At 44.2% G+C, this 20606-nt stretch overlaps 1 protein-coding gene across 3 annotated transcripts in view; it reads right to left on the reverse strand.

Moving 5' to 3' along the window:
• Positions 1 to 725: 725 nt before the first annotated feature.
• Als2 (alsin Rho guanine nucleotide exchange factor ALS2) overlaps positions 726 to 20606 on the reverse strand; it is a 72604-nt gene continuing 52723 nt past the window's right edge. For all 3 annotated transcript variants that reach the window (XM_029482838.2, XM_021164704.3, XM_085837611.1), the window contains 13 exons: positions 18139 to 18250; positions 17696 to 17773; positions 16618 to 16751; positions 15991 to 16158; positions 12563 to 12680; positions 11149 to 11306; positions 8390 to 8512; positions 7812 to 7988; positions 6383 to 6428; positions 6144 to 6205; positions 5461 to 5610; positions 5170 to 5266; positions 726 to 2001 (listed from right to left, as the gene is read on the reverse strand). In XM_029482838.2, coding sequence (XP_029338698.1) covers positions 1963 to 2001; positions 5170 to 5266; positions 5461 to 5610; positions 6144 to 6205; positions 6383 to 6428; positions 7812 to 7988; positions 8390 to 8512; positions 11149 to 11306; positions 12563 to 12680; positions 15991 to 16158; positions 16618 to 16751; positions 17696 to 17773; positions 18139 to 18250 — 1462 coding nt within the window. In that variant the 3' untranslated portion in view covers positions 726 to 1962. The remainder of the gene's footprint in view (positions 2002 to 5169; positions 5267 to 5460; positions 5611 to 6143; positions 6206 to 6382; positions 6429 to 7811; positions 7989 to 8389; positions 8513 to 11148; positions 11307 to 12562; positions 12681 to 15990; positions 16159 to 16617; positions 16752 to 17695; positions 17774 to 18138; positions 18251 to 20606) is intronic.

Genomic DNA, 20606 nt, shown 5'->3' on the forward strand with positions numbered 1-20606 from the left:
GGGAGCCCCCAGACTGGCACTCTGAGGGCTGCTGTGAGTTACATAGGTGCTGGTATTTCTAGTCATTTCTGGAGATTTAGGGTTTACACACACACATGAAAATTTATTGTTTTAAGCTGCAACTCAAGAACTGTGCAGAATGAGGAAAATACAGTGGTTAGGCAGCTTCTTAAAACTGAAATTAGAAGGTTGAATTGCAATGGGTTCTCAGAGATGAGATGGCATGCTGCCATTTGAGAATTTCTCTGGTCCTATTGTCCAAGTTTTCATCCATTTCCACTATTAGCCCCTCCCGCTCTTCCTCTGAAGGAGGTAGGTGTTCAATTACTTTGGCTTTACTAGCCAAATCTGGCATTTGTGTCTTGGCTCACAAAGTGAAAAATACACGAAATGGGAAATCCTCAAAAGGGAGAAAGAGTCGGTCCCTCTCCACAGGGAGCAGCTCGTCCTGGCAGTTCCCCTAGCCCTTCCCCAAACAAAAAAAGCCCACACTGTCTTACTCAAAGCAGCAGTTTTCCTTTGAGACCTTTGTCTTTGGGTTATTGGGATCAGAATTAACTTGCTCTTTGCCAGAAATTGGCTAGTAGTTAAGTGAATTAAAAACCTTGGGGTTCCTGAGGTCTGAGGCATGGATTACAATGTGGAGAAAGAATACTGTAAGCTGAGCACCCTTTAAAGTGTAGTCTGCCCCATGTCATTTCTTCCACAGTCATAGAACAGCTTCGTAGAGATGAATGTCATTTATTATGAAAACTGCTGTTACATTACAGCCAACATTCCAAAACAGTATGTTAACAAATGCTTGTCTTGATTATAAAGTGGCTCGGAAATCATGATCCTTTTCAAAAGTAGTTGCCGCCTGCCTGCTGAGTCATTTCCCAGGAGTCAGGCCACTGCGCTCGCTCGCCTCAGAGTACAGCAGAGGAGACGGAAGAGCACCCTTGGTATCCAAACAGCTACGGAGTGGCACTGCTCCAGCGCACACCCACAACCCACACTTGTGAGGCTGCTTGTGAAAGAGCAAACCGAGGCTATGCGCTGCTGTCACAATACTTCTGAGGTGGGAGAATCCCATGTGCGTCTCTCCTTCCTTCCCTTCTGAGTTCAGTGTGAGGTAGAGGGAAGACCCGCACACTGGGCTGAGGGCCACTGTAGCTCCCTGCTTCCTCACACGTGCCGATCTTCAGTCTCCACACAAAGCTTGTGCTAAGAAGCTTATGGGCCTCCTGGGAAGGCAGTGGGCCTCGGATCAGTGAGGTTTGGAGCAGCTCTGCACGGCAGTGTTTGCACTCCAGTGTATTCCTATGTTCTTTTCAGTCAGCAAGCAGAAGATCCTATGTGGATGCATTCCACGTGGGGACCAGGATGACGTAGTCACCCTGTGGGAGCTCTCTGACCACAAATGCCCTGGTAAAGGGGCTTACAAAAGGTTAAAACTACAGTTTAAAACTTGCTCTCCCCCACCCCCACCCCTAGCAAAGTAGCATGCTGCACTTGTGCCTGGGAGAGGTCTAGGAAGGCAAGGGATGGCTGCTTCAGTTTCAAGTAAAACCTTGCCAAAGGGTATGGGGTAACTGCAAATGGAATTAGACAAACCAGGAGCTTAAACACAGTCATCAACTTCTTTTCATCTAAGCAGCTTTCCTGGAACTCCATGGAGCTGAGAGCTTTCACTATAGGAAAGGGTAACCGGTTTCCTTTTCTAAGTAGGTGTGTGGATCTCAGCACAGGCCAAAGACTCTACTCTATCCCTATCTCCTTTTCCAGTCTCCATTTGAATAATACAGTATGTTTTCCATGCTGGGCTCTAATTATTAGTAAGGCTCAGAAATTACAACCAAAATAGCACAAAAGTCCATTCTGACTTCAACACTGTTCTTTGCCCCATCATCCTCCAGCCGGTGGGTACCGGTAGCTGTAGCCTCCGCAGCAGATAATCCGGTTCTCAAGCTGTCAGGCGCCCTAGTTAAGCTTCTCCCGCTGAATTTGGAAGTAACAGGCCTGAAAATCCAAACAAATTCAGATTCAGTTTCTTTAAGACTTGGAAAAAAACAATCCCTTACTGAAGGTGCACTGTCTACCTCACCAAGCTCTCTGTGACCTCATGGCTCCAGCCAATGGCTACTGTAGCCTAATCGGAATTAACAACAACAAACACTTGCCCTCTATTTCCTCTGTGTACCGGTCTTTACTGATTAACATGAGACCATTCACTGGTGACTGGGAAGTGTGAGGGTACACAGGACAATGTGAGCAGAGCTCATCCACATTTACTACGCGGAGGCTAAGCAGCCCCACACACCACACAGCAAGCCAGAATTTCCAAGACTGAATTTCTGAGAAGCAGTGATCCCAAAGTGCTTGTGTGCTTAGGACCCACACACCAGAGTGGTGCACAATTTCCACTCTTGACTTCTTAGGAGAAATCCCAGGGAGTGAGTGGGGTCCTGAGTCAAACACACCAGCACTTGGCCATGACAGTCTCTAGTAACTGTTCTTAGAGAGCAGCCTAACTGCTCGCTGCCCTGTTACCAGCAATGTGGGAAAGGGGCCTCACTATAAACCCACCAGCACTGAGTAGAACCGAAACACTTCTGCTGGTGTTTTAGGCACACGCTTCAGTCTGGCCTTCTATGGCTTTAAGTGAGCCTGAGCATGTCCTTATGGACATTCACTAATGTTCCCTGGGAACGAAGGCTTCCCAGCAGGACTATGAAGAATCTGTAGACATGTCACTACAGCTTGCTCTTTACTTCTCTCTCTCAGTTTATACACAGAAACATTAATGTTAGAAAGCTAACTTGGGCCTGGACCCTGATGTTCAGTTCTCAGGTTTGCCCTGTTTTCACAGACCAGTCTTCCTTTGCTCTACAGACCCCAGAGCACCTACACTTCTCTACCTCAGTCTACCTCCCAAACTGCTACAGACCCCAGAGCACCTATACTTCTCTACCTCAGTCTACCTCCCAAACTGCTACAGACCCCAGAGCACCTACACTTCTCTACCTCAGTCTACCTCCCAAACTGCTACAAACCCCAGAGCACCTACACTTCTCTACCTCAGTCTACCTCCCAAACTGCTACAGACCACAGTACCTTTTCTTAAACATTTACTAAATAATTTATATTCCCAATTTTAGCTTGCATCTTCCTTTTCTGATATGGAAATTACAGTGCTGTATTGTTAATATGAGCATTATCCTTACCATTAGGGACTGCCTACTCATGTGACCATAACACACGACTTCATATTAAAACCTGTATTTTTATAAGATTTTATTACCTGGCAGTATAGGTCTGATTTATCCTAATTTAATACGTTATCATGCTTTTAGAACCAACAACATATATTCTAAAGGTATTCAGTCTATACTTAAAGGCAACTCAGACCCCAAAAGACAAATATGATATGTATTTGCTTCTATGTAGATGTTAGCTATTAAGTCATTGATAAGCAAGGTATTTATCCACAGATAAGCACAGAGGGACGAGGGTAGGGATGGATCTCCCTGGAATAGAACAGATGGTTATAGATGGGAGCGGGGCTTGGAGCGGAAGAATCACACAGGTAGGGGTGGAAGGGTCTGAAAGAGGGGTACAGGAAGGACAGCTAAAACTAAGGCCATTTGTCCCATGGACATACATACATACATACAGGAAGGCAATTTAAATGAAATCTCCAAATTACAGGGGAGATAGAACCCCAAATGGACATTTCTTGTCAACAAGTGAAGCTTCCAATAACAGAAATGGGTTACATTTAACTGAGCTCTTGGCCAAAGGTGCCCCATGGGAAAATAAAACAAAACAAACCTCAGGTTATTGTCAAGGCTACTGGGAGCTCTTCACAACCTGATGGTAAGGGCCTACTGCTGACAGCACCTATACAACTCAGTGAACATGGAGAGGTTGAGCTGTGCCTGCCTAGAGCCTTCACCCCACTGACTGGGTGCTAGAAGGTGCTCTGCACACTATCAAAGGAGACAGGCAAACAGCAACCCTGCAAACCCTGTCTGTAAGATATGCTGGTGCAATGGTGGCACACAGCTTGTAGGAGTGACCAGCCACTATCTGAGCTGAGTTAAGGCCACTCCATGAAATGAAGCCCATACACAATGCTGTTTGGGTGGCTGAGAATCTGCACCTAGACAGGCCAAGGACCTAGAGGAAAACAAAATACAACAGTTTGGCTGAAGGATCATAGCAGTAAAATGCTCTCAGTGACATGCTGCTATATTCAAGATCTGCGCCTTGCTCAGCCATCATCAGAAAAGCTTCCTCCTGCAGCAGATGGGAACAAAGCCCAGTGCAGAATACAGAAATTGCTGTTATCTAAAACAAGGTGTGTAAGTTATAAAAGTACACAACCAATTGCCTGTTATGCCCTAAGTAACTACATGCAGCTGACCCACTCCTTTGTTCCCTTATCACTGTGAGCTCTGGACCTAATGTCTACAAGAATGAATTAGAAACCTTGAAGCCAGGTGCCCTGGATACAGCCAAATCTTCAAGGGTACTCCCTTGCTTAGCCCGTACTGCCCAAATACAATCGGATGACCCTGCAGCTCCCCTTTGCTTTGTGTTCCCATCCTCTAAAAACATTGTACACTCTCCCTTCGGGAACGAGGTTCAGATCCAGAAATGACCGCCTTCCTGAGCGCTCGCTCAGGAAGCTTTCTTTTTTAAGCTTCCAAAGTGAGTTTTCTTGGCTTCCACCCCGAGCCCAACAATGCCTGCTTGATTTTTAACAAGAGACAGAAAACATATGGATCTGGATGGAAACTGGAAAGAATGGTGGCAGGGGAGACCATAATCGGAATATACCGTATGAAAGCCCTTTTTAATAAAAGAAAAAAATAAAGTCTACACTGAATTTTTCCACAAAGAAGAAAGTAGGTGAGGCATGACAGCTCACACTTGCAGCTGCAGCCCTTGGGAAGCACTGGCAGGAAGGTGACTAAGAGTTGCAGGCCAGCTAGGAAATAAACCATCCCCACCAAAAGAGAAAGAAAGCAGCACGGACAGAAAAGCAGTTACCACGTGGTTTACGCTGTGGGAAGGAAGGAAGGAAGGAAGGAAGGAAGGAAGGAAGGAAGGAAGGAAGGAAGGAAGGAAGGAAGGAAGGAAGGAAGGACAGACTTACTGAGAACTGTTCAGGGAGGCACTCACCTTCAAGGTGGTGAACATGATGCCTTGTTCCCCGTGCTGGAGAAAGGGGTCCATCAGATCCTCAATGAGGTGAACTTCAGAGCCCAAGTTCCGAATCCTGTCTCAGACAAAAGAGATGGACGGGAAGTTCATCCTGTCTCTAAGTGGACCTTCCTTTTGAATCAACTGATAATGGCAGACACAGAACAGCTTAACCCAAGTGAAATTCTGTTCTGACAGGAGCAGCCCGCTAGCATCAATTCAAGACGAGCAGACTTGGTAAACACAACGATGTCAGGAAAAACTGGATACCTGGCCCGCAGCACCACGTATAAGAAGACGGGGAACAAGTCATCCATGGACCAGAGAAAGTCCTCCTGCAGCGACGCCAGGACACTCTGGGAGATCTCTTCAAAGGTCTGCTGGATCACTTTAAGCTTGTCTGATGGAGTAAATGTTGTGCTGTTGTGAAAACAAAGTGTAAAAGATATCCTATGATCTTCCTAATAAAGCCATTTCTTATTCATTAAAAAAAAATCCCTCCAGGTCACATGCCTCAATTAAGACACACTAGGCAGCTAGAGTGTGGAGGGATGGCCTGGAATCCTACAGTGTTTGGGAAAGGAGTCAGAAAAGAGGTTCTGGTGGGAGGACCCACACAGAATGTTTCCTTTGACCCACTGGAATTCCGTTTCTAAATGAAAAGTTGGCTTATGATAGGAGCACACAAATAAATCTCCAGGCAGGCTGTCTACTCCTTGGAAAACACAAGAGCATATTAGAGTAAAAGAGCCCAGATGTTTGCAAAGAGACTTTCTGATCCTTCCATTTATACTGACAACATTTAGGAGTGGGAAGGAGAATAAAATAGCAAGATCCCATCTGGGAAAAAAAATGGAGAGAAAGGGGGTGGGGACTATTGTATTCTTTCTACTCTCCCAGGACAGGAACCACTACTTTGATTTGTCTGACTGTTCAACAACATGAGGCATTACCTGATCTGCTGCAGACATTCTACTGCAGATGCAAAGCAAGCATCCTTTGTGGTTGACAACACCTGCATAAGGAGAATGAATGTCAGAAGAGAGGCGTCTTCTGTAACAAGAACATGAACGATCCCAGAGGACCCAGCCTGCTGGGGATAACTGGCATTAACATGAGCACTGCTCACGTAAAATGGAGTCCTTCAGAACAGAGAAAAGCATGTTTGATGAGGAACTAAAATCCACTATACCTTTTTACTCTCTCCAAGGATTGACAAGGTTGCTGGCCAGAATTTTCTACAATGAAATCATAAATTGTTAGTATAAGACATCAGTATGGCAGACACACCCTTTATAAAGGTGATGGTTATCTTGGCTTCTCTGCTCCCCTTAACAACTATTCTACAAATTGGTTCTGGGTTTCATGTTTTTATTTACCTTTTTTCCTAAAATTTAGTAAACATCCTGGATATGGCTTAATAATGTGAAAACTCCTGAGAAGAAACTATCTGGCTGGGAGTGAAAACTCCCAGAAAGAGCCTGTGTCTGCAGAGAAAAATGGACCGACTGGAAACTCAGTGCTCTGAGCGATTGGAATTTGTAGGTTCAAAGGCTAATTACTTTATCTTGGGCTAATTTTAGCCTTCTGAAACAGCCACTCCTGGCTCTGAATCTGAACAAACACCCCATGATAATAAATAAAGATCTCATAGAAGCTATTAACTTAGCAGAACACTTTTCCAGTAATCCAAGAGCTAAGAATGTCATGAGATAGCATCTTAGGTCTATAAAATAGCTATAAAATAGCCGCACAGCTTGCCTGCCTGTCTCATCTTATCTGCCTGTCTGGCATACTCAATGCATTTTAAACTTTCCTTGATTGATGACCTTCTTTGTTCTGTAAAACTATAAAAACTGCTTCCATGTTAGAGCACAGAATTTGGGATAACTTAAATCTGTGTTCCTGATCCAGTCACTTATAATGGCTCTAGAATGAACAATTTCTTATTCCCTTGAAGATGAGAGCTGTGGTTTTTATATTGGCAATAGCAGCTACTATATCCCAGGGGGTTTTGTCATCCTCGATCTGTATACAATAACTGCACACTACAGTCCAGAATAGATCCTTCATTTACACGTTTATCTCATTTTTATTACTAAATTATTCCATTGAAAAAGAACTTCCCCAAAAAAATGTATACACTTTTTTGATAGCGTGAATATATGACTCTTAAGTGGACTGGACTCAGCTCTATCACCACTCTAGAGAAAGGATGATAACCATCCCTGGAACGAGAACCCATGCCTGAGATAATATGAAAATGTTTAAATCTAACACTTTAAATTGCAAATGACGTGGGAAGGAACACCAAAGATTTAAAGCAATTAACTTTTTCTAAGGAATGGGAGTATAAATTATACATCTTTATTAGCTAAGACGAGCCATTTAGTTTTTATGTGATAATGTAAAAACCCATGTTCAGATATAAAGGAACTTCATAACCACCTTTGGACCCTCTCAGAAATGAAGATCATTAATACTACCGTTGTGCTGACAGGGCAGATGAGCAAGCTAAGAAACCACACACATACACACAAGTAGATGCCAATAAACTCTTGGCAGTGCTGAAGGAATTTTCAATTCAAACTTTTGGTTCTGCTCACAACCATAGTACCTACCTCTGTACTCCAAGGAAGCCCAAGAGAGCAATATCTGGCTGCTTGTTTAGTCGAAGCACACATTCCCAGTAAATGTCTTCCTCTCGGTCATTATCCAGGGCATAGAGCATGAAGAGAGGTGGGTAGAGCCTCGGCAGCAGCACCGGAAGCAGCAAGCCAGAACTCGTTACTACATAGCTACAAACAGAAGTGGGAAGGAGGCACAAGAACACTAGTCAGAAATGGCGCTTCCTTATGGACTGCAAGGTTCACAGGATGGTTTTTCGAGTGCTGCTTGATACAGGTAGAGTTGACTGTCTTGAACCAACTGCCAATTCTTTTGGATGACCAGAAAGCAAACTGAGAATTGCTTTGATTCCATCTTGAGGCTGCTCTTGCAGGGTCACCTAACTCGGCACAAATTGCCTTTGCTCAGCTGCCTTCCTGACTGACCACACGTGGCTGCTCCCTCCCTGACAGCAGCTAGTACCACGAGGAAGCCACTGAGGACATGAGGAAACCGGGCCTGGGGAAAGCAGCCATCTTTGAGGTTCTTCGGGAGTCCATGCAGCCTCACTACGTCACCCAGATCAACTCACCCTGGTTCTGGTGACTCGGATCTGGAATCCGATTTCCCAGTACAGAAGGATCTCCTTCCAGTGGGCAGAGGAGCAGAGAGAGGAATTGTGCTGCCCTCTTCAGGAAGCTCAGGAAACAAGAACCTAAGCGAAAATCGAAAACAAACCATAAGATTCTAGGTCCTCTGGAAGACCCAAAGGCAGTTGAAAGAGTCAGATGCAAATATTAGCATCCAACCTATGGGCAGAGGCTGCTGACCCCTGTGGTTGAATTAGGGAAAGGCTGGAAGAAGCTGAGGAGAAGGGCGACCCTGTAGGAGGACCAGGACCCTCAAGATCTCTCAAACACTGGACCACCAACCAGGCAGCATACACAGTTGATATGAAGCCCTCAACACACATACAGTAGAGGACTGCTATGTCTGGGTTTAGTCAGAGAAGATGCACCTAACCCTCAAGAGACTGGAGGCCCCAGGGGGTTTAGAGGTCTGGTGGGGTGGGGGGATGGGCAGTGAGGACATCCTAGTGGAGACAAGTGGGTGGGGAGGAGGTATGAGATGTGGAACAGTTGGAGGGTGGACTGGGGGTGGGGGAGAATAAAATCTAGAGTGTAAATTAAAAAAAAATATAAGTAAAAAAATAAAAGAAGAAGAGAATACATGAAAGTGATGACATACAATGTTTGCAAACTAAAAGAAAGCACATAAAAAGCAGAACGGACTGAATGTGTTTTGTAATTGATGGTTCTTAAAACATTCTTTTTGTCTTCCTAGAAACAACTGCTTAACACCTAAGGGATTTAAAGCAAAATGTATATGGGAAAAGTAAAGTAACAAAGTAACACTCTTCTGGTTATCAGCACAGAGCGTGACACACGCATGCACACTGCACTGTGATCTGAGTAGCATCTACGTTAAAGTTCTTTTCTTTTCTTTTCTTTTCCCAAGACAGGGTTTCTCTGTGTAGCCCTGGCTGTCCTGGAACTCACGCTGTAGACCAGGCTGGCCTTGAACTCAGAAATCCGCCTGCCTCTGCCTCCCAAGTGCTGGGATTAAAGGTGTGCACCACCACTGTCCGGCTTAAAGTACTTTTCTTTCAGTTATGACAAATTGTACTGTATAATGTGAAAATTTTCTGTGAAAATACATAAAAGTGATGACATACAATGTTCCCAAACTAAAAGAAAGCAGGTGAAAAAGCAGAACGGACTGAATGTACGGTGCTTCCTACAGAATGGGAATGGAGTGACTGAGGGACGGTCCCAAACTCCCTCCCAAGCAGGGTGTCATCTGACTGAGGAATTCTCTACCCGAAGTCAACTTGCATCAACTCTCATCAGAAACTCAAACTAACGCTGAACATTAGTCTCAGAATACAACCCCAACTGAACTTCAGAGATGTAAATGTCAAAAATCTTCTCTAAAATGCAGACTTGCTGCTGAAAGTTAGTTCTTCAAATGATAATGGACTAAATTACTGACTCCTCCCTGGGTTTGCTTTTCTCCCTGCTTTGACGTGTGCTCTAGAGAAGTGGTCGTCAACCTGTGGGGCAGGGTCGCACATCAGATAGTTATGCTACACTCATAACAGTAGCAAGTGACAGGAAGTAGCAACAAAGGAGTGTTATGGGGGGAGGAGGTCACCACAACCTGAGGAAGGAACTGTATTAAAGGGCTGCAGCACTAGGAAAGTTGAAACCAGTGCCCTAGGCTTTTATCTTTGACTTCTGGGATGTTGCTGGGGCCCGCCATATGTTTACTGTCTGGTTTATTTCAGAGACTTAGCTCTTGACCTTTCAAAGGCTGCTTATAATATTGTCTATTTTTTTGTGGTGTTACAGCTTGCCACCCACCTCTGCTCTCTTCATAGCTGGGAATACTAAAAAACAAAGTAAAGAAAGTTCTTTATAGCCCACAGCCTAGCCAAGGATGGAACGGAGACACTCCATTGCGGGGATGCTTTTCACAGACACACGGCTCCTCCAAACCTGACACACTCCAAGTGTGCTGAGCATTTTGAGTTTGGTAATATAAGAACATTTCTGGGGCAAATCCCTAAGTGACTTGGTAGGGAACTCATTTGTTGGTTTAAAACTCCATCTTGCTGCTGCCAGGATCTGTCTTCTCTATGACAGTTCCTGGCTCATTTAACCCTGTCTCCTCTCGATACTTCCTGGTCAGTTGGGCGTCCAGACCTGAAGCAGGCAGCAAGCACTTCATTCTAGCTTCTGCCTCAGTGTCCTCCTCCACACGGATGCGCTGCATGTGCTGTGTTCTGCCTTACTCTAGCTCACAGGCTGAAGATGACGACTCTTCTGTTGTCAGTGCTTTGTCTGGTTGAACCTGGAGTGCTCACTGGCTCCTTCCTACTCAGTATATGAGTATACATGGTGCTCATGGGAAGGGACCGGACTGGGCATATCCTCAGGGACTGAACTCCCACCAACTCTATTCTGTGGTTAGGTTTTAGAGGCATGATTAAGCCTCGAAGTTAAATATAAATATGACTACTATATTTTACACCAAATTAGACTTTAGAAAAACAGAGTTTATTTTAGCCTTCAGTTATATGAGGCAGTAAATATCACATGAACAATTAAAAATGCACTTCCATTATTTAGTCCCTTTATGGATCTGTAGCATAAAGCTTTTTCTAGATGAGTACTTCCTGTGATAACGGGGGACACTCAAGTACCTCACAAGGCCGCAACATCTAGACTCAGGGTGAAGATGCCACAGCGTTACCAGACCACTCTGCAGCTTTCAGTGTAACGATCTTACCTCACAAGCTGGAAAATCCTCTTGAGATAAGATTTAATCTCCTTCACAGCTTCCTGCAGTAACCGGCGGTTGGCCCCTACACCCACATATGTCATTCTATACACCGCAACCAGGGTCTCCACAAGCCTGCCCAGTGGGTGCAGAGGAGTATCACAGGCCTGAGACCAGAAACAAGGAACACGGTCAGTAGGCAGTAAGAGCAGTCCCTAATAAACCATTTCCCCAGCGTCAGGAAAAGTCAAATACCTTAACTTCCAAATCTTTAGTCTACCTGGTGTAAGGCGCTAGGGTTGGGGATACTTGTTGTTTTGAGACAGGTCTCACTGTACAACAGCAGAAGCAACGTCAGGACTTGCTTTTTCTTCAAGGTAACATTCCATATACATCCTACAACAGGTTTTATTTTTGCTTTCCTTTTTATATATTTTAAAGGTTTTTAAAAAAATTATGTGTGTGACTGCAGGCAGCTGCCTCAGAAGCCCGGGACAGCTGTTGCCAGCAGTTGCAGGCAGCCTGATGTGGGTGTTGGGAGAACTCAGGTCCTCTGCTCTCACCTGTGGAGCCAGCTCTCCAGCATCTATTCTTTCTTTCATTGTTGTTTGTTTTGGAAATAGAGTTCTGGTACGTGGCTTAGGTTGTCCTCAAATTTGTGATTGATCTTCCTGTCTTAGCCTCTCAAGGGCTAAACTTACAGAAATGTGCCAGGCTGACTTTTGTTAAGTTGGAAATGTTCAAATCTTTCTGGTGATGATACTCTACATCAGGAGTTCCACTTTGTCCTTTTCTATGGCTCAGGCTTTCTACTGCAGAAGAGTTAGTGATGGTGTTGTTTACAGAGGAGGGTTATGGCTAACAATATTGCACAGCTCAAAACAGACAGAAGAAAGGGCTTTGTTTTTCATCACAAGGACACCTAACTATCCCGAATTGATCAATATATAATATATAAATGTACCAGAATATTATACTGTTTCCTACAAAATGTAATTATTATCTGTCAATAAGAAGAAAATAAATTAGAGCCAAGTATAGTGGCTAGAACCTATAATCTCTGCATTTGGGAGGCTCAGGCAGGAGGATTGCCCTGAGCTCAAGGCCAATCTGGGCTACACAGTGAGACCCATCTTCTTTAAAAATCAAAGATTTAGCAAACAAAACAGAGAAAGTAAAACCAATATTAGGTTAACCTTTGAATGATGACCTTGTTTGTTTTGGAATGTCTAAGGGGTGGGGGTGGGGGGGGGAGAGTAGGGATAAGACAAGGTTTCAAGTTGCTCAGCCTAACTACATATTTTTTAGCAGATGGCCTAGAAGTCCTGGTCCCTTCCATGTGCTGAAACTTCAGGTGTACATGACCACACCCAGCTGTCTGATCGTTTAATTCACAAAGCCGACGTCACTTTGACTTGTTTACCTTTATTAAATACTTCTTGATGTCATCATATTTCTCCACAGAGAAGGCGCCAATGTGCTGGGGAATGTACTCCAAACTCTCCAGGGTCTGAGTCTGAGAACGACTAAGTATTTCTGGACTGTGAAGAGGAAGCAGAAAGGCCAGCATTTCATGTGAGAAACGGAACAGTTGTAAATGCACACGTCAAACCGTCGGCAGCTGAGGGGGAGGGGGAGGGTCTGACACAGACCCACCTTGCTCACCGTGAGCACCCACTGACCTAGCCCAGGCCTAACACGTTCAGCAACAGCAGCTGACCTCAAGTTACACAAGTCACTCAAAATGGTATTGGCTGACCTGCTACAAGAGTTTACATTCACCTAGCACAAGCCTGATGTACTCTACATGCCTGACCTGCTACTGAAATGCAAATGAAAAGTAGCATAAAAACGGATTTCGAGAAAATCAAATGTAGCAGCTATACACAAAGATCAAAGTAAGCACTTCTTCATGGTTTAAAATTTTTAGGTAATATGTTTGTGTGTATGTATATACACACACACACACACACACACACACACACACACACACGTATCTATCTCTATACATGCATATGTTTGTGTGTATGTATACACACACACACACACACACGTATATATTTATACATGCGTATGTATGCATGCACCATATGTGTGCACATGACCACAGATGCCAGAAGTGATCCTATCCCTGAGAAGTGGAGTCATAGATTGTAAGAGCCACCATGTGGGTGCTGGAAGTTAAACCTGGGTCCTCTACGAGAGCAGCCTCTTGTGGAGGCTCTGAGGCCGTTGTAAACCTCAGTCCTCTCTCTAGGCGCCCCTCTTGGTATTCTAGCAGTAGAAAGCAGAGCTGACAACTACCTGCAAGCATACTTAGGACTATTTCAGGGAAATTCCATTTAAATGCTCAGCAAAGTTAGGAAAGGTGAAGACAGTTTAATGGAGAAAAGGATAAAAGCTAAAGGAGAAAGGTGAGTGGGAAGTCCACCTGTAATTTTCTTTTAGTGCTTTGGAAATGTTGGGCCATTTCTCCCTGGGCTGAAGGCTCTTGCTTACACGCTGCACACACTCACTCACTGGGGGGCTCTGCATGTAGTGCACACTTTTCTAGACACTGAACCCACTTAGCTCCTGAACTTAGATGTTTATTTTCTACCAAACCTTGAGCCTTTCTCAACCATTACAGTCTCAAGAACTCCCACTCCTTATCATTATTATTTCTCCTGTTCTAGAATTCTGGTGGGCTTTTTAATCCTCTGGAAGTACATGCAGTGGTCTTACCACTGAGCCATCTCTCCAGTTCTTTTCTTCTAGAATTTTTTAGACATTTAAACCCATCAGTTCTCCAGGCTCTGCATTCATTCCCACCCCACCTCAGTTTTTCCTGTGTTTCTTCAGACCATTCCAACTGACCTCCCAAGTTCACTGTCTCCTCCATTAGCACCTCAGTCTGCTTCTGCACCCAGCTGAAGTCTTTAAGGGACTGTACTCTGGCAATCTAAAACTTGAATTTGGTTCTTCTTTATAACCTCTGCTTCTTTGATGGTAATCTTTTTTTTTAAAAAGATTTATTTATTATTATATTTAAGCATACTAAAGCTGTCTTCAGATACACCAGAAGAGGGCGTATGATCTCATTATGGATGGTTGTGAGCCACCATGTGGTTGCAGGGATTTAAACTCAGGACCTTAGGAAGAACAGTCAGTACTCTTAACCACTGAGCCATCTCTCCTGCGTGGTAATTCAATTTAACACCTATTTCAAGGATGACTGTGGCTGCTCATCAGAGCACTTCTGCCATCAGTGTGTTAAAGTTTATGCTAGCTAACTCCAACATTAGCCACCTCTTGTCCATGCTGAACATCCATTTCCCAATGAGTTAAGCCATCTCTCCAGAACAGTATTTTGGCCTTTAAGCAAGCAACCTCAGCAATAAAACTGAGTGCCATGGCAGTGAAACAATTTCATTGTTTTTACTTAGAAAGACCCAAACTATTGACTGGGCTGGAGAAATGGCTCAGCGGTTAAGAGTGTGCACCACTCCTGCTAAGGCTCTGGGCTAGGTTCCCAGCACCCACTCGGGGTTGCTAACAACTGCCTGTGACGCTAGCTCCAGGGCATCCAAAGTCCCTAGCCTCCATAGGCACATGCATTCACTTACACACACACACACACACACACACACACACACACACACGCACACACTAGCTCCAGGGCATCCAAAGTCCCTAGCCTCCATAGGCACATGCATTCACTTACACACACATACACACACACACACACACGCATAGACACAAACTAAAAATAAATCTTACCAAAAAAAAAAAAGCCCAAAATATTGAGGAAGTAAATATAGCTCAAACCAAATTCAAACTAAGGATCAAAACCACTCTGCGATGTAAGGAACCCATGACCTGTGCACAGCCCTTGCTTGCACTCTCAGAACACATTCTGTGCATCCATTCTGTTGAATGCAGTAAAGTTTCTTCATAAGTAACCTAGAGAGTCTCTAGATGCCTAAGTCAATAATCTGAGAATATCTAAATTAAAAATGATGCAACTGAGGCAAACCAAGGAGAGAGAGGAGAAGAGGAAGAGGGAGAGAGAAAAGGGGAGAGGGATAGCACGTGTGCATGCCTGGGTAAGAGCTGGCACAGTGATCCATGCTGAACATGAACACACACTAAATTTCAAGATTCCGGGAGGAAGATTATCAGTTTCTCTAAAGAAAACTTACATTTCCCCTCTTATGAGTCTCCTCAAGGTTTGGGAAGAGGCCTCACTGACTACCCCATTCCTAAGTCTGGCCAATAGGGCTTGTGTAATTACACTAAAGGTGTGCATGCTGTCACCTCTGCCCAAGCTCCAGGTCATTTCCCCACCAAGCTCTTTTTCTGACAGTGGTTCTGCAGACAGCCTGCAGTGCTGACTTCTCCCCTGCATCTCACTGATGAGGTTGCATGATGTACAAGGCTGGCCTGCAGAATCCACTCCTGGAGGGACAGAAGAGGCCACCAAGCCTAGCACATTAACTAGGAATTCCTGCCATCCTCATTTCTCCTATAACTGGCAGAGCTGCAGCTCTAGGCAAAATCTATGGCTATATGTCACCCCTTCCCCAGATCACCTTATAAGATTCAGCTGTGACTCATATTCAACTTAGCTTCAGGTTCAAAATATACAAACAGATTTTTTTTTTCCTTTCAATGAGGTTCTTCTGCTGGGACAACCAGTCCAAGCTGTGAATAATCGCTCTGGCTGGCAGCTTCCAAGCCCACGGACTTACAAATTATATCACGCAGCAATCATACTTCATCTGCAACTGCATATAGCAAACCTGATCACTGTCTGGTTTCAAGTCCTTGACGTAACGTGCTCTGCCACGGGCTGTGCAGGGGTGTACTCACCTGTCTTTATGCTGGCGACGGTTCGTGGTCAAGGCCACAGCAATATTATCCCATGCTTTCCAAACCTCCCCTTGGCCTGGGCTCTCACAGCCCAGCTGGCGCCAGCATTCTTCAAACACTGCTCTCCATTTCTCATCTGCCGGCACGGCTAGGTTCCCCAGCTTCCTGCTGATAGAGCCACACCAAACTTATTCATCTCTGCTTTGTGAACAACCATTCCTAAGGATAAAGACTTTCTACCATAAACTGCAATTACTTCTGTGACCCAAACTGTGTGCACATTGTGTGAACTCCCACACGTGTGTATGTACATTGTGTATGTGTGTGTGCACCCCCACACACATGTATGCACTTTGTGTGTGTGTGTGTGTATGTGTGTGTGCATGCCTATGCATGTCTGAGCTTTGCTTGACATGGTACTTCAGGATGCTTTCTCTGTCGACTGCATCTGCACCCTCCCCAGCAGGATCAGTTCCACACCTGTGCGCTAAGACATATCCTTTAAGCTATGTCCTGTTTAAAAAGAACAATTTTTAAATTTTGAATTTGCTTTAAAATATTAACCTGCTTTGATGAAAGCAAGATAACTGAAAAACATTCAGTCACTCCCCCAGAGTCAGTACTCACAAGGCTTTGGGCTTGTCCTTATCACTCTCATACAGGCTAGGTTTGAAGTAGGTCCCAGTGATTTTTATCCCAGATCCCCATTCTCCACTAAAATAACCTTCAATATAATCTCCATGTGGCATAGTCAGCGTTCCCTGGATAAAGCAAAAGAGAAGCGGAGTTAGAAAAACGTTTAAGCCGGGCGGTGGTGGCACACGCCTTTAATCCCAGCACTTGGGAGGCAGAGGCAGGCGGATTTCTGAGTTCGAGGCCAGCCTGGTCTATAGAGTGAGTTCCAGGACATCCAGAGCTACACAGAGAAAGCCTGTCTTAAAGAAAAAAAAAAGAAAGAAAGAAAGAAAGAAAGAAAGAAAGAAAGAAAGAAAGATGTTTAAGTTTACAGAATTAAGAGAATCATACACTTAACACTTTCCTTTGTAATTTTCTTTTTTGACATTCTCAATTCTGATAAAGAAACAAAACTGCATGCATGCACATGCCCAGAGAGAACACATGAAAATAATTCACAGGCAGGGTAAAGAGGAAGGACAGGAGGATGGGAAGACTGTTCGTTGTGTGAAACACACTGTATCCCAGCCACAGGCCACTACTGACAGTGCTCAGGAGAGTGGCCACAGCTGCTAGCATCCATCTGCCCTAGGAAATGCCAAAAGGTCTAAAGCACACTCACATTCTATCTCGGGAGAGCGGGGTGAGGGGAGAGCAAATTAATCCTAACACGAGAGGGAAGGATATGAAGAACAGACACCACTGAAATAGACACCAAGCACTGCGGGAAAACACACATATACTCAGTCAGAGTTGGTGTTTTAAACACACAAAAGATTGAGTATTGTGGTGCATTCCTCTAATCCTGGCATGTGGAGATAGGGGCCGAAGGACCAGAAGTTCAAGGGCATCCTTGACTACATAGGGGTTTGTGGCCAATTCCTTCTAAAAGGCATCAGAGATTTAATGGGAAAACAGACCGAGGCAATAGAATACTAATGCAGAAAATGAATTTAGACTCTTTAAAAACTTTCTAAAGACAAGAAAAATAAATGAGAGCGTGCAAACAAAGAACAAAGTTGTTTCCAACCTTTCCACTAAGTGTCCAGTCATCGGAAAATTCTCCTTCATAGATGGTATCATCTTCAGAAAGCAAAACCCCATTTCCCTGTGTGAAGAAGCAAAACACACGTCACAAGACAGACCACGGAAGACCTGAAAGTGCATGCAGCCACACCCACAAAGCCTCCCACCATCTGCAAAGTAGGAAATTGTTCTAAGAAAGTCACACAGGACCAGGCACGGTGGCTCAGGCCTGGGGTCCCAGGATCAAGAGAGAGGCAGAAGCAGTTTTTCCATGAGTTCCAAGCCAGGCAGGTATTCACCAGGGTCCCAGCCTGGCCTGGATTACAGAGTGCAACCTCATCTCAAGAAGCCAAAACAAAAGTAGAACATTAATTAAAAGACCGTAAAGGTTAGGGACGCAGGAGATTTCCAAAGCTGACAAGAAACACATGTAAAGAGCCCACTCACCATCATCTTATTCAGGTGGAAGTTCCCTTCGTAGTATAACCCAAACTGGGTGACCACTACCCCATTCCCTTGGCACACATCATCCTGCCACATTCCCATGTACTTTTCTCCCCTGCACAGAAGAAAACAAAGATGAAAGACAAATAAAACAAGGACAAAGTGAGAAAAACTCCTCTTCCAGGGACCTGCATTACATGCCTGGTCTGGACTGCCACCATCACCCGGTCAAAGTGGCTCATTCCATCTCCTCAGAGAGAGGTGTGATGGTGAAGGACATACATGCCGCACTCGCACAGGAGCTGACACATTACCCAGCAGACTGACAACACTCCACATACTTTCTTGATAACTTCAAGGAGTGCCCTTTCATTCCCAACACTCAGGGGGCAGATCTCTGAGAGACCAAGACTAGGCAGAGCTACACAGTGTGACTGTCTCAATAAAATATGTAATTAAAAAAGAACACCACAAATTTAAAGGATAACTGAATCAAACCTTTGAATAGTTTTCCTTCCTAAAGTTTGTCATAAAAGGTTTAATTTTTACCCTCTTAGAAGATTTTTTACAATCGCTACAAAAAAAAGAACCCATGAATTAGATATGATGGGTCATTGTTACAATCCTACCACTTGGAAGGATAGGTCAGGAGGATCAAGTTAGAGCCAGCCAGACCCTGGCTAGAGAGAAAGATCTTTTCTCAAAGAGAGAAGAAAAACATAAATTAAGGCAGGACATAGCTTGGTGGTGCAGGTTCAAAGCTCTTGGTAGAGACAGGAGACAGGTAAAAGGGAGGCAGAGGTATATAAACTACTTGTGAAATCATACAGTTGGCTGGGCATGGTAATGCACACCTTTAACCCAGCACTTGGGAGGCAGAGGATCTCTGTGAGTTCCAGGCCAGCATCATCTACATTACGAGTCCCAGGGCACCCAAGGCTACATAGTGAGATCTTGTTTCAAAAAAGAAAAAAAAAATCTATCTTTAGTTTGGTGATTAAAAAAAAATAAAAATTTTGACATTTTATCTATTAAACTTGTGTGTTTGGGGGCGGGGCATGAATGCCAGAGCACATGTGTGGAGGGCATAGGACAATCTGTGGAGTCAGTTCTCTCTTCTATCACATACGTCCAGGGATGGAACTCAGGTCCTTAGGCCCAGTGACAAAAGTCTTTACCATGGAGTCATTTTGCTGACCCATAAAGGTAATTTTGAAAAAATTCACATTATGACAGGACGTGGTGGCACATGCCTATAGTCCAAATATAATGAGAGAAAATGGGGGAGGGGATCAGGAGTTCAAGGCTAGCTTTAAGGCTATCCTCAACTCACTCAAATAAACAAACAAATACACAAAAAATTCCCGTATTACAGAAGCTGTGGTGCTTAACATAAAGAGGGGCAGTGCATTAAATCCAAGTAAATAGACCAAATCAAATGTGAGAGCAAAAGAAATACACCGCTGTCTAAGGCTCGGTTACCTGAATTCAAGCAGGTGGACTTAACTCCTGGTGTGTGAGCATGACAGGAAGACGTTTTATATTTACATAGTCTATGTCCAGCCCCAACAGTGCTGTCATCTATCACTGATCCCTACCACCCATTCCTACTTTCTATTGACTTTAATTAAAGGTTATTTTTTTCTGTACAATAAAGATTCAGAAGGCATAGGATGTAAATCAGTTGACAGAATGTTTGCCTGGCAAACCCAAAGCTGTGGTTTTAAGCCTCAGGACTGCATAAACCAGGCATGGTGTCACACACCTATAGTACTAGCCCTTGGAGGATATAAATTGGGGGGGTCTGAACTTCACGTTCATCCTTGACTGTATAAGGAATCTGTGACCTTGGTGGTCACCTTGGGCTACAGAGCTGGTCTCAAATGAAATAAATCAATTAATTAAAAGATTTGGTAGCTTCTGAGGCAGTAAAAACTTTGTATATGTAGGAAAACAGTACCTATGTGAATTCTGAATGACCCTGACTTTGTGAAGTAATTTATTGTTTGGCCCATAAGATAAAAAAAAAAAATTCCCAACAACTGTTTCCTTATGGTAAGTTCTCTTTTTCTTTTCATTGGTGTGCTGAGTGAAGTGAACTAAGTCTCACTATGTAGCCCAGGCTGGCCTCAAACTTTAGATCTTCCTGCCTCGGCTTTCCTCAGATGGATTACAAGCATACACCTCTAAGTGCCACCATTCCAAACCGAAAAGTTTTCTTAATGCTGTCAAATTAAGAAGCTGCAGTTGGTGCTTCTTGGTCTTCTGGCTAAGACAGTGTAAGATGTTCAAGTCTTCATAATTGGGAGGCGGGGCTAGAGACATGGCTCAGCAATAAAGAGCTTGTACTGTTCTTATACAGGACCAGAGTTCAGCTCCCAGCCCCAACATCCACAGCTCACAACCACCGGTAACTCCAGCTCTAGGGTATTATCAAATGCCCTCTTCTGTCCTCCTCATACACTGCACTC

The sequence above is a fragment of the Mus caroli genome, unplaced genomic scaffold (assembly GCF_978045245.1).
Source record: "Mus caroli unplaced genomic scaffold, Mus_caroli_1 scaffold_1, whole genome shotgun sequence".
NCBI lineage: Eukaryota > Metazoa > Chordata > Mammalia > Rodentia > Muridae > Mus > Mus caroli.